General features: G+C 48.4%; 1 protein-coding gene across 8 annotated transcripts in view; it reads right to left on the bottom strand.

Annotated features, from left to right (window-relative positions):
* gli2a (GLI family zinc finger 2a) overlaps positions 1 to 14397 on the bottom strand; it is a 564217-nt gene that overhangs the window by 104664 nt on the left and 445156 nt on the right. For all 8 annotated transcript variants that reach the window (XM_072470222.1, XM_072470208.1, XM_072470205.1 and 5 more), the window contains one exon: positions 3110 to 3318. In XM_072470222.1, the coding sequence (XP_072326323.1) occupies positions 3110 to 3318 (209 nt within the window). The remainder of the gene's footprint in view (positions 1 to 3109; positions 3319 to 14397) is intronic.

The raw sequence follows: 14397 nt of genomic DNA, 5'->3' as shown, positions 1-14397 counted from the left end.
AGCACGGGACTTGTGTGAGGAAACCGGAACACCCGGAGGAAACCCACGCAGACACAGGGAGAACGTGCAGACTCCGCACAGAGAGTGTCCCAACCCCTTTCCCTAACCTACGCATCTTTTTTGAACACTTAAGGTGTAATTTAGCATTGCCAAATTCACCTAACCTGCACATTTTTAGACTGTGGGAGGAAATCGGAGCACCCGGACACGGGGAGAATGTGCAAATTGCACAAAGACAGTGACCCAAGGCTGAAATTGAACCTGGGCCCTTGGCACTGTGAGGCTGTAGTGCTAACCACTGTGCCACCATGCTGCCTATTATTAGCATCTAGTTTTCAAATAGGTATCATTTATAACAAAACATAATATTGTCAACTCCCACTCATGTATCATAAAAAATACTGGTTATAAGTTAATATTTTGGGAGTTCTTGGTTTGCAGTTCCATTTTATTACAATCAACCACTGAACAAAATAAGACCATAAGACATAGGAGTAGAATTAGGCCACAACCCATCGAGTCTGCTCCGCCATTCAATCATGGCTGATATTTTCTCATCCCCATTCTCCTGCCTTCTCCCCATAACCCCTGATCCCCTTATTAATCAAACATCAAACACACTCAGTGATTTGGCCTCCACTGTGGCAAAAAGTTTCACAGATTCACCACCCTCTGGGCTGAAGAAATTCCTCCTCATCTCTGTTTTAAAGGATCATCCCTTTAGTCTGAGATTGTGTCCTCTGGTTCTAGTTTTTCCTACAAATGGAAACATCCTCTCCACGTCCACTCTATCCAGGCCTCGCAGTATCTTGTAAGTTTCAATAAGATCCCTCCTCATCCTTCTAAATTCCAACGAGTACAGACCCAGAGTCCTCAACCATTCCTCATATGACAAGCTCTTCATTCCAGGGATCTTGTGAACCTCCTCTGGACCCTTTCCAAGGCCAGCACATTTTTCCTTTGATACGGGGCTCAAAACTGCTCCCAATACTCCAAATGGGCTCTGACCAGAGCCTCATACAACCTCAGAAGTACATCCCTGCTCTTGTATTCTAGCCCTCTTGATATGAATGCTAACATTGCATTTAGAACATAGAACATACAATGCAGCAGGAGGCCATTCGGCCCATCGAGTCGACACGGACCCACTTAAGCCCTCACTTCCACCCTATCCCCCTAACCCAATAACCCCTCCTAACCTTTTTTTGGACTCTATGGGGCAATTTATCATGGCCAATCCACCTAACCTGCACGTCTTTGGACTGTGGGGGGAAACCGGAGCACCCGGTGGAAACCCAGGCAGACACGGGGAGAACGTGCAAACTATGTACAGACAGTGACCCAGTAGGGAATTGAACCTGGGACCCTGGCGCTGTGAAGCCATAGTGCTAACCACTATGCTACCGTGCTGCCTTCCTAACTGCTGACTGAACCTGCACGATAACCTTAAGAGAATTGTGAACAAGAACTCCCAAGTCCCTTTGCGCTTCTAATTTCCTAAGCATTTCCCCATTTAGAAAATAGTCCAGCCTAAATTCCTCCTTCCAAAGTGCATAACCTCACACTTTTCCACATTGTATTTCATCTGCCACTTCATTGTCCACTCTCCTAGCCTATCCAAATCCTTTTGCAGCCCCCTTGTTTCCACAATACTACCTGCCCCTCTACAGATCTTTGTATCTTCTGCAAATGTAGCAACCGAGCCTTCAGTTCCTTCCTCCAAGCATTAATGTATATTGTGAAAAGTTGTGGTCCCAGCACAGACTCCTGAGGCACACCACTAGTCACCGGCTGCCATCCTGAAAAAGACCCCTTTATCCCCACTCTCTGCCTTCTGCCAGTCAACCAATCCTCTATCCATGCCAGGATCGTACCCTGAACACCATGGGCTCTTAACTTATTTAACAGTCTCCTATGCGGCACCTTGTCAAAGGCCTTCTGGAAATCTAAATAATTCATGTCCACTGGTTCTCCTTTGTCTAACTTGCTTGTTACCTCCTCAAAGAACTCTAACAGATTTGTCAGACATGACCTCCCTTTGATAGGGGCTGGTTTAGCACAGTGAGCTAAACAGCTGGCATGTAATGCAGAACAATGCCAGCGGCGCGGATTCAATTCCCGTACCAGCCTCCCCGAACAGGCGCCGGAATATGGCGACTAGGGGCTTTTCACAGTAACTTCATTGAAGCCTACTTGTGACAATAAGTGATTATTATTACAAAGCATTGCTGACTCAGCCCTATTTTACCATGCACTTCCAAGTACTCCGCAATCTCATCTTTAATAACAGACTCTAAAATCTTACTAATGACCGAAGTCAGGCTAACTGGCCTATAATTTCCCATCTTCTGCCTCCCTCCCTTCTTAAACAGTGGTGTTACATTAGCCACTTTCCAGTCCTCTGGGACCCTTCCTGCCTCCGGTGATTCCTGAAAGATCATCACTAATGTCTCCACAATTTCCTCAGCTATCTCCAGGTGACTTATCCACCTTCAGACCTTTCAGTTTCCCTAGAACCTTCTTCTTAGTAATGGTCACTGCACTCACCTCTGCCCCCTGGTTCTCCTGGAGCTCTGGCATCCCACTGGTGTCTTCCACCGTGAAGACTGATGCAAAGTAACTATTCAGTTCATCTGCCATTTCTTTGTTTCCTATTATTACTTCTCCAGCCATGTTTTCCAGTGGTCCAATGTCTATTTTTGCCTCTCTCTTACCTTTTATATATTGAAAAAAAACCTCTTCCTCTCTTCTTTTATATTACTAGCTAAGATCCGATAACCCTCCGGCATACTCGCACTCCTCCAATTCTGGCCTCTCGGGCATTCCTAATTTTAATCATTCCAGCCTTCAGATGCCAAGGCCCGAGGCAGCAGATCTCTCTCATAAACCACAACGTCCTTTTTCTCCTTTAAGACGCTCCTTAAAATTTAGCCCTTTGACTAAGTTTCCATCATCTGCTTTCATATCCCCATCTATGGCTTGATGTCACATTTTTGTTTGAAAATGTTACTGTGAAATGCCTTGGGACATTTCACGAAATTAAAGATACCAGACAAATACAAGCTGTTGTTGGTACAGTTATCTGGATAAAGAAAAGAGCAAGGCTTACCATCAGCTGGACTTAGGCCTCTTGCAGCTGAAATCATGGAGAGCGTGGGACTGCCGTGCATGGTCCTCAGGTAATGTTCCATGTGGGGGTTGACATATGGATGAGGTGGGCTGAAAGGTGATTCCCCTGTGCCTGCTGGATTTCGATGAGGAGAGAGCCGGATGAGGGAGATGTCAGAGAAGACAGGGCTTCCAGTCAAGGCAGGAGGCCTGAGGAAACAGAAGTGCAATATTTCTTGAGGTTCAGCTGACTTCACAGTTATATTCCCATTGAGAAACTCGCAGGTGGATATCAGTTTGAAACTGCCCGCAGAAATTGAATTTGATTAGAATGTTTATATTCATTCCTGCCTTGAACCAGGACATCTTCCGCCTGCATTAAATCCCCATGCACCACTCACATGCACCATGTCATGAAGCTGGTCAAAGCTGCATACAGCAATAAACCAATTCGGAGTTCAATATTGAATTGAACTTAAGCTGGAACTCAGCTGGTACTTCTTAAGCCGGCAAGAGGCTGAGCTTCCGCTATGATCTAACTGAATAAATTCATATTTACATTGTGCATTTTGATTCAAAGCAGCTGGGGATCAGGGACAAGGATCAGTATTTTACTATTACAAAACAATGTTCTTCTTAGCTCAGTGCAGACCATGGGGTTCCTTGACATACGTTCTCCATGGCCTAGCTAGACAAATGTAGAATTTGTAAGGCACGGACAGCCAACTCCACCCCCCGCCCCTCCCCCACCCCCAGCCAACCCAATGTGTAAACAGTGTGATCTATTCCAGAGAGGCACAAAACAATTGGATGTACAACATTTAATGCCTTTGGCTGAGAAGAGACAGGATTAAATCATGGCGTCCCACACAATGAGTCCTGATATGAGTTGTACTAGTGTGCCAGCTGTGGCAGGAAACCAGACAATCCCCACCCTTCCTCCCCCTATTAGGCAGAAGACACACCTGTACAATCACCCCTGAGCACTTATTAAGTGACTGGCCGTACTGCTGCCAGAGACAGTGCAACTGGCAGAGTCTTCTCAGCAGGTCGACTGATTCCCCATGGATAGGGCGTTTTGCTGAGGGAGGGACGAAAAAAGGCAACCAGGAATGGGCTCGAGGGGCCGAATGGCCTACTCCTATTCCTGTGTTCCTAAGAGGTGAAAGGGAAGAAGACAACATATCAAATATTGTGAATGGTGGGTAAACTTAGAAACATAGAAAATAGGAGGTAGGTTGGACCATTCGGCCCTTTGACCCTGCTCTGCCATTCAATATGATCATGGTTATCAAGAGTAAATATTACCCTTGAATCAGACTTGTTGAAATTAGTGAACCCATCTGGTTCACAAATGTCCTTTAGAGAAGGAAATCTGTCATCCTTACCTGGTCTGGCCTACATGTGACTCACAGCAATGTGGTTTGACTCTTAAATGCCCTCTGAAATGGCCTAGCAAGCCACTCAGTTGCATTCAACCACTACGAAAACACAAAAAAGACATGAAACCGGACGGACCACCCGTCATCGAACCAGGCACTGGAAACGACAACGGCAAACCCAGCACTGCCGACCCTGCATGTCCTCCTTACTAACATCTGGGGGCTTGTGTCAAAGTTGAGACAGCTGTCTCCCAGACTAGTTAAGCAACAATCTGACATAGTCATACTCACAGAATCATACCTTACAGAGAACGTCCGAGCCATCATTATCACCATTTGTGGGTATGTGAAATGAAAATCACTTATTGTCACAAGTAGGCTTCAAATTAAGTTACAGGAAAAAGCCCCTAGTCGCCACATTCCGGCGCCTCTTCGGGGAGGCTGGTACGGGAATTGAACCGTGCTGCTGGCCTGCCTTGGTCTGCTTTAAAAGCCAGCGATTTAGCCCAGTGTGCTAAACCAGCCCCGAGACCAGTCTGTCTCAATGGCAGGTCAGACCCAGCAGAGGTGGCAGTACAGTGGTATACAGTTGGGAGGGAGTTGGGCGTCCTCAACATTGACTCTGGACCCCATGAAGTCTCATGGCTTCAGGTCAAACACGGGCAAGGAAACCTCCTGCTGATGACCACATACTGGCCACCATCAGCAGATGAATCAGTTCACCTCCATGGTGAACACCATTTGGAGGAAGCCCCGAGGGTGGCAATGGCGCAGAATATGCTCTGGGTGGGGGACTTCAATGTCCATCACCAAGAGTGGCTCAGTCGTACCACCACAGACCGAGCTGGTCCAGTCCTAAAGGACATAGCTGCTAGACTGGGACTGCAGCAGGTGGTGAGGGAAACAACAAGAGGGAAAAACATACTTAACCTCATCCTCACCAATCTGCCTGCTGCAGAGTATCGGTAGAAGTGACAACTGCACAGTTCCTGTGGAGACAAAGTCCCGTCCTCACATTGACGATACCCTCCATCTTGTTGTGTGGCACTATCACCGTGTTAAATGGGATAGACTTCGAACAGATCTAGCATCTCAAGACTGGGCATCCATGAGGCGCTGTGGGCCATCAGCAGCAGCAGAATTGTATTCAACCACAACCTGCAACCTCATGGCCTGGCATATCCCCCACTCCACCATTACCACCAAGCCAGGGGATCAACCCTGGTTCAATGAAGAGTGCAGGACAGCAAGCCAGGGGCAACACCAGGTGTACTTAAAAATGAGGTGTTGAACTGGTGAAGCTACAACACAGGACTAGTGTGCCAAACAGCATAAGCAGCAAGTAATAGACAGAGATAAGCGATTCCACAATGAACGGATCAGGTCTAAGCTCTGTAGTCCTGCTGCATCCAGCCATGGGTGGTGGTGGACAATTAAACAACTCACCGTAGGAGGAGGCTCCACAAATATCTCCATTCTCAATGATGGAGGAGCCCAGCACATATGTGCAAAAGACAAGGCTGAGGCATTCGCAACAATGTTCGGTCAGAAGTGCCAAGTGGATGATCCACCTTGATCTCTTCCGGAGGTCCCCAGCATTACAGATGTCAGTCTTCAGCCAATCCGATTCACTCCACGTAATGTCAAGAAACGGCTGAACGCACTGGATACTGCAAAAGCTATGGGCCCTGACAATATCCCAGCAATAGTACTGAAGACTTATGCTCCAAAACTTGCCGTACCCCTAGCCAAGCTGTTCCTGTACAAGAAACAGGACAAATCCAACTCAGCCAATTACCGCCCTATCAGTCTACTCTCCATCATCAGCAAAGTGATGGAAGGAGTCATCAACAGTTCTATAAAGTGGCACTTATTCAGCAATAACCTGTTCACAGACGCTCACTTTGGGTTCCGCCAGGGTCACTCAGCTCCTGACCTCATTACAGCCTTGGTTCAAACATGGACAAAAGAGCTGAATGCCAGAGGTGCGGTGAGAGTGACTGTCCTTGACATCAACGCACCATTTGACTGAGTATGGCATCAGGGAGCCCCAGCTAAACTGGAGTCAATGGGAATCAGGGGGGAAACTCTCTGCTGGTTGGAGTCATACCTGGCACAAATGAAGATGGTTGTAGTGGTTGGAGGTCAATCATCTCAACTTCAGGACATCATTGCAGGAGTTCTAGGTGCCAGGCCCAACCACCTTCAGCTGCTTCGTCAATGACCTCCCTTCCATCATAAGGTCACAAGTGGAGATGTTTGTGAGTGACTGCACAATGTTCAGCACCATTTGTGTCTCCTCAGAGAATGAAGCAGTCCATGTCCAAAAGCAGCAAGACCTGGACAATATCCAGGCCTGGGCTGACAAGTGGCAAGTTACATTTGTGCCACAGAAGTGCCAGGCAATAACCATCTCCTACAAGAGAGGATCTAACCACTGCCTCTTGACATTCAATGGCATTACCATCGCTACATCCCCCACAATCAACATCCTGGGGGTTGCCATTGATCAAAAACTGAGCTGGACTAACCACATTAATACTGTGGCTACCAGGGCAGGTCAAAGACTAGGAACCCTACGGCGAGTAACTCACCTCCTGACCGCCCAAAGCTTGTCCACCATCTACTCGGCACAAGTCAGGAGTGTGATGGAATACTCTCCACTTGCCTGCATGGGTGCAGCTCCAACAACACTCAAGAAGCTCAACACCATCCAGGACAAAGTAGCCCGCTTGATTGCTCCCCCTTCCACAAACATTCAAACCCTCCACCACTGACGAACAGTGGCAGACTTGTGTACCATCTACAAAATGCACTGCAGTAAACTCACCAAGGTTCCTCCGACAACACCTTCCAAATTCAAGACCACTACCATCTAGAAGGACAAGAGCAGCAGATACCTGGGACCCCCACCACCTGGAGGTTCCCCTCCAAGTCACTCAGCACCCTGACTTGGAAATATATTGCCGTTCCTTCACTGAGGCTCCCTCCCTAACAGCACGGTGGGTGTACCTACACCTCGAGGACTGCAGCGGCTCAAGAAGGCAGCTTACCACCGCCTTCTGAAGGGCAACTAGGGATGGGCAATAAATGCCGGCCTAACCAGCAACACCCACATCCCGTAAATGATTTTTTAAAAAGTACTGGATTAAGAATTCCTTTGCTTCTTGTACAAAGAGAGAGGGACCCCTGGCCTATTTTATGGAACAATATTACAAGAATAATACTGAATGAAAGAAAAAGATTTCATAGAACATAGAACAATACAGCGCAGTACAGGCCCTTCGGCCCACGATGTTGCACCGAAACAAAAGCCATCTAACCTACACTATGCCATTATCATCCATATGTTTATCCAATAAACTTTTAAATGCCCTCAATGTTGGCGAGTTCACTACTGTAGCAGGTAGGGCATTCCACGGCCTCACTACTCTTTGCGTAAAGAACCTACCTCTGACCTCTGTCCTATATCTATTACCCCTCAGTTTAAAGCTATGTCCCCTCGTGCCAGCCATATCCATCCGCGGGAGAAGGCTCTCACTGTCCACCCTATCCAACCCCCTGATCATTTTGTATGCCTCTATTAAGTCTCCTCTTAACCTTCTTCTCTCCAACGAAAACAACCTCAAGTCCATCAGCCTTTCCTCATAAGATTTTCCCTCCATACCAGGCAACATCCTGGTAAATCTCCTCTGCACCCGCTCCAAAGCCTCCACGTCCTTCCTATAATGCGGTGACCAGAACTGTACGCAATACTCCAAATGCGGTGGTACCAGAGTTCTGTACAGCTGCAACATGACCTCCCGAATCCGGAACTCAATCCCTCTACCAATAAAGGCCAACACTCCATAGGTCTTCTTCACAACCCTATCAACCTGGGTGGCAACTTTCAGGGATCTATGTACATGGACACCTAGATCCCTCTGCTCATCCACACTTTCAAGAACTTTACCATTAGCCAAATATTCCGCATTCCTGTTATTCCTTCCAAAGTGAATCACCTCACACTTCTCTACATTAAACTCCATTTGCCACCTCTCAGCCCAGCTCTGCAGCTTATCTATATCCCTCTGTAACCTGCTACATCCTTCCACACTATCGACAACACCACCGACTTTAGTATCGTCTGCAAATTTACTCACCCACCCTTCTGCGCCTTCCTCTAGGTCATTGATAAAAATGACAAACAGCAACGGCCCCAGAACAGATCCTTGTGGTACTCCACTTGTGACTGTACTCCATTCTGAACATTTCCCATCAACCACCACCCTCTGTCTTCTTTCAGCTAGCCAATTTCTGATCCACATCTCTAAATCACCCTCAATCCCCAGCCTCCGTATTTTTTGCAATAGCCTACCGTGGGGAACCTTATCAAACGCTTTGCTGAAATCCATATACACCACATCAACTGCTCTACCCTCGTCTACCTGTTCAGTCACCTTCTCAAAGAACTCGATAAGGTTTGTGAGGCATGACCTACCCTTCACAAAGCCATGCTGACTATCCCTGATCATATTATTCCTATCTAGATGATTATAAATCTTTCAGCCCCACTTTTAACCTAAGCTGTTCAGTGGAAACAGGAAGGGATTGAGAGGGACATCCAACCCAAACCCACATTGTGCTGCCCATGTAGGTTGGTTAAAGTCAGGGTTTGACATTTATATAACATGCAGTGACTGCTAATATGTAGGTACACGTAGTAGCCATCTAGGTCACTGCAGGATCTCAATCTGCTTTGATGATGGGGGTGAGGGAAGAATGCACCCTACTCTTTTTTGAATACAGCAATTGGAGTTTAATCACCCAGGGGAATCAGCTGAACAGGCATCCAAGGCTTCAGGTTTACATCTCAGCTGAACGGTGCCACCCCTGACATTATGGCACAGTACAGTATTAAGGGGTTGAAGTGTCGAAGTAGAATTTTACCCCTCAATTGTCTGACTCACATTTATGGAGATGATTGTGATGCCATCTGAGCGTGCTGTCAAGCTGGTACATGCCAATTTGTATCATGACTGCGTGGTAGTGTTATCACACCTCAATGCATGATTCCTCCATGGGAGTTCTCGGTTTGAAGGTCATTAAATCAAGCTTCTGTTCCCGCCACAGAACTGAAACAGCCATTCTCAAAATCACAATCATAGACTCCCTACTGTGCAGGAGGCCATTCGGCCCAGCGAGTCTGCAGCGTCCCTTCAAATGAGCACTCCATCCATGCCCAGTCCCCTATCCCCGTAACAAGGTTGTCTGACACCGTGGACCCAAGGTAGCTTGTCATGTTTCTAACTTTTTTTCCAGGAACTCACAATCACACAGGATTGGTAAACTTTCAGCAGGTCCTATTTATTTGAAGGCTAGAATTAACACGGTTAGATTTAGCACGTTAGCACAGTGAGGGTGGCACGATAGCACATTGATTAGCACAGTTGTTTCACAGCTCCAGGGTCCCAGGTTTGATTCCCCACTGGGTCACTGTCTGTGCGGAGTCTGCACACTCTCCCCGTGTCTGCGTGGGTTTCCTCCGGGTGCTCCGGTTTCCTCCCACAGTCCAAAGAAATGAAAGTTAGGTGGATTGGTCAAGCTAAATTGCCCTTAGTGTCCAAAAAGGTTGGGTGGGGTTACGGGGAGAGTGTGGAGGTGTGGGCTTGGGTGGGATGCTATTTCCAAGGGTCGGTGCAGACTCGATGGGCTGAATGGTCTCCTTCTGCACTGTAAATTCTATGATTCGATGATTCTAACCTGCACATGCCGAGGCACTAAGGGGCAATTTAGCAATCCCAATCCACCTAACCTGCACATCTTTGGACTCTGGGAGGAAACCGGAGCACCTGAAGGAACCCATGCAGACCAAGGGGAATGTACAAACTCCACACAGACGATGACCCAAGACATGAATTGAACCGGGGTCCCTGGCACAGTGAGGCAGCAGTACTAATCACTGTGCCACTGTGCGGCCCCCAAATAACATCTACCTGTGACTAACACAACAGGATATTTTTCCATCTTGACATCTCTGTAGCCTTTGACCTGGTTAACGACATCATTCTGTAGCCACTTAAAATGGCCAACTCCCGATTCAAAATGGCGAACGGCAAAGGCTGATGGGAAAGTCAGCCAACAAGACAAAAACCAGCAGCTGCAGGTTGGCTGTGTATTTACCTCTGGAAAGGTCAGATACTATCGATACCAGCAACCATCAGCATAACAAAACAACAGCCATCTGCATACTAATGAACAATCCCCGGGAACAATAAGCAACATTTAGACACACAAAGCAAAACCAGACTCTTTGGCGCCAGCAGAAGCCTACACAAAAGGAGGTGAACGACCACCTCAGGACCGCCCATCGATCAGGGAACCCCTCCAGCATTGGAGAAAATCGAACCAAGAGATTGGGACAAAGTCCAATCACTTGGGACCAGGTACAGGGTCCGCCCCGAAAGGCGGGAAGCCCCTGGGAACTATAAGAATTGAGCCCCAAGTTCAAATCGCTCTCTTCTCCACCGCTTCTCCAGCTCTTCACTCTTCAGCAGCTGGTCGAAACTGTAAGTCTTACTTCAACGCTCGCTACAAGATAGGCGCTCCTAGCTACCAATCTGTACCAACTTCGAATCCCGCAGGCTCAGAACCCGAACAAAAGGCCATTTGTTTCCCTGACCTGGTGGGCCAGTTCCAAGTTAAGTATAGGCCTGTTAGTTGCAGAAGTAGCTTAAACGTAGAATTTGTGCATGAGTAGCGATTACTGTGTATAATAAATGTGCTTTGATTTAAATCTTACTAATCGGTGTATTGGATTATTGATCATTACTCGGACTTGAACCACGAGGCGGTATCAGAAAGATACCTGGCGACTCAAGAGCAAAGGTAATAAAACAGAGCAATTGAACTAAGGCAAAGTTAGCAACAATTCTCCTCCAACTCACCTAGTGCGACTATCTTTGTTTTGGTTCCACTCTGACCCACCCAATTGTAGCCAGAGCTTCTCTAGCAATGATTCATTTGTCCATAACTGCACTGACAACTCGAAGGTTCTCTAAGGATCTGCTGGGGTTCTCTCAGGATCTGTTCTTGGTGTCCTCCTCTACCCCATCTAGGTGTTATCCTTGGCAACATCATTCATTGATATAGGGCCAGCTTTTTCTTGCACGTTGACATCACCCAGCTCCACCTCTCCCTTGACTCAACACGGTAGCATTGTGGATAGCACAATTGCTTCACAGCTCCAGGGTCCCAGGTTCGATTCCGGCTTGGGTCACTGTCTGTGCGGAGTTTGCACAACCTCCCCGTGTGTGCGCAGGTTTCCTCCGGGTGCTCCGGTTTCCTCCCACAGTCCAAAGATGTGCAGGTTAGGTGGATTGGCCATGATAAATTGCCCTTAGTGTTCAAAATTGCCCTTAGCTTTGGGTGGGGTTACTGGGTTATGGGGATCGGGTGGAGGTGTTGACCTTGGGTAGGGTGCTCTTTCCAAGAGCCGGTGCAGTCTCGATGGGCTGAATGGCCTCGTTCTGCACTGTAAATTCTATGTTAATTCCTCCACTTTCTCCATTTGTCAGGTTGTTGGTCCAACATCCAAACTTACCTTTCCAGCCAAACATTGGAAAGACCATCATTTTGGTCCACACTACAAATTCCGTATCCTAGCCATCAATTCCACCTCCCTCAGCACCTAGCCAGTCTGTTCACCAGCTCAATGTCTTTCATAGTTCTGTGCTCAGTTTTTGGCTCTATGTATTCTCTATCACAAATACAGCCTAATTTCACCTCTGCAATATGGCTTGCCTACATTGCTTCAGCTCATCTATTGCTGAAGCTTTCATCCATGTCGTTGTCACTTCCAGACTCAATGAAGTCCCATCGACTTCCCATTCTCTGCTCATTAGAGACCTCAAGTGATTTAAAAGTATGGCCCCTCCAATTCTATTTTGCCACAAACCCCATCTCAGTCCTTTCGGACATAGATCTGTCCCCAGGTCCTGAATGGTTCCAATTTAAAATGACCACCTTTGTGTTTAAATCTCTCTATGGCCTAGTCTCTTACTTCCCATTTCTGAAATCTTCTCCAGTGCTGCATATCCCACCCCCCGTTCCCCAAACGTATTCTCCATTTCACGGATTCCAGCCCTTTGGGTATACTCCCTCTATTCATTGTATCACTGGTAGCTGTGCCTTCTGGGATTTCCTCCCTGAACCTTCCTGCCTCTCCACACCTTTCTCCTCCTTTAGGACACTCCTCAATATGTGTCTCTTTGGCTGCATTTTTTTATATCTGCCCCCCCCTCCTCCCAATATCTCCTTCTTGGGCTCGGTGTCCGTTTTCTTTGCCATCCGACTCGATCTTGGAGATGTTGATTTCTGCCTACGAGCGCCACACTTGCTATTGCTGTTGATGGCATTTTCAGAAGAGGAGGGGAGAAAAATCAGGGGGAGGGAAACTCGACACAAGCAAAAACGAACTCACTTATTGCTCAGGCTGTGGCTGATGTGAGGCGGACACAAGATCTGAAAAGTTCAGCTGAACTAATTCACCTCATTCATCAATCTGACAGGAGGATTTCAAAGCAACAGGTAGCAGAATCACTTAAATTCACGGCTCGATCATGCAGAAAAGGTACACACTACCTCCGCAGGTAATGGAGCCTGATCGAAGTGATCAGACAGCTTTACCTTTTCCTCGGGTTAGTATTGAAAAAGGGGTGATGTGTGTTTGCTTTTCCCATTCAGAAAGCTGTGCACTGTTAATACTTTGGAATCCTCCTTGCCTCCTTTTGCAACAGCACACTACACTCTAACTTGGATATTGAACCAAGAAATCCATGTTTCAAAAGGAGATTGGCAAAGCTGAAAGTTACAGGTTTTGATTTTTTTTGCTAAATTTTAAAGAGCGCACATCAAAGACGTAGAAAGAATTGGCATTTATATCGTACCTTTCTGTTGCCCTATTAGGGGCGGTATTCTCCCCCCACACGCCGGGTGGGAGAATCGCCGGGGCGCCGCGCGAGTCGCGCCACACCGCCCCGACACCCGCACGCGATGCTCCCACCCCACCCCCGGAACCAACGGCGCGGGAATCGCGCCGGGCCGCTCGGAGAATCGCCGCAAACTGCGAGCGGCGATTCTCCGGCCCGGAATGGCCGAGCGGCTGGCGAAAAAAATGACAGTTCCGCCGGTGCCATTCACCCCTGGTCGTTGCCGGCGGGAACTGTGCGGGAACGCTGGGGGGGGGGGGCCTGTGGGGGGGGGGGGGGGGGGGGAGGGGGGGGGGCTCCTTCACCGGAGGGGGGGGGGGCGGCCTCCGATGGGGTCTGGCCCGCGATCGGGCCACACCGATCGGCGGGCCGGCCTCTACCCCCCCCCCCCCCCCCCCCCCGGGCCTACCTCCTTCCGCGGCTGGCCCCAGAACCCCGGCGCCATGTTGGTGAGGGGCCGGCGCGCGCAAGATGTTCCCCGCAGATGTGCAGGATGGTGCGGCCCAACTGCGCATGCACAGGAATGAGCTGCCCCAACTGCGCATGCGCCGCGTAAGGAGGCTGGAGCGGCGTGAACCGCTCCAGCGCCGTGCTGGGCCCCTGTGGGGGCCAGAATAGGTCGTGCCCGGGCCCTGTTCGCGCCGTTGTGAAACGCGACGGCGCTCACGATGGCCCGGCACTTAGTCCCGGGAGCGGAGAATCCCGCCCTATGTATTTTCTTTTCATCCACTAAATGATCTGTTTGAGCTGCTCGCAAAGAAAATACTTTTCACTGTACCTCGGTACTCGTGACAATAAGCAAATCCAAACCATGTTGTCAGGATGTCCCACAGTATCTCACAGCTTATGAGTGACTTTTCGAGTGCAGTCATTGTTCTGGTATGGACAAGTGCAACAAGCTGTGCACAGCAAAATCCAAATAGCAGTGATGAGATAAA

The sequence above is a fragment of the Scyliorhinus torazame genome, chromosome 2 (assembly GCF_047496885.1).
Source record: "Scyliorhinus torazame isolate Kashiwa2021f chromosome 2, sScyTor2.1, whole genome shotgun sequence".
In the NCBI taxonomy this organism is placed as follows: domain Eukaryota; kingdom Metazoa; phylum Chordata; class Chondrichthyes; order Carcharhiniformes; family Scyliorhinidae; genus Scyliorhinus; species Scyliorhinus torazame.
Note: the sequence above shows the minus strand (reverse complement) of the source record. Positions and strands in the feature narration are given on the sequence as shown.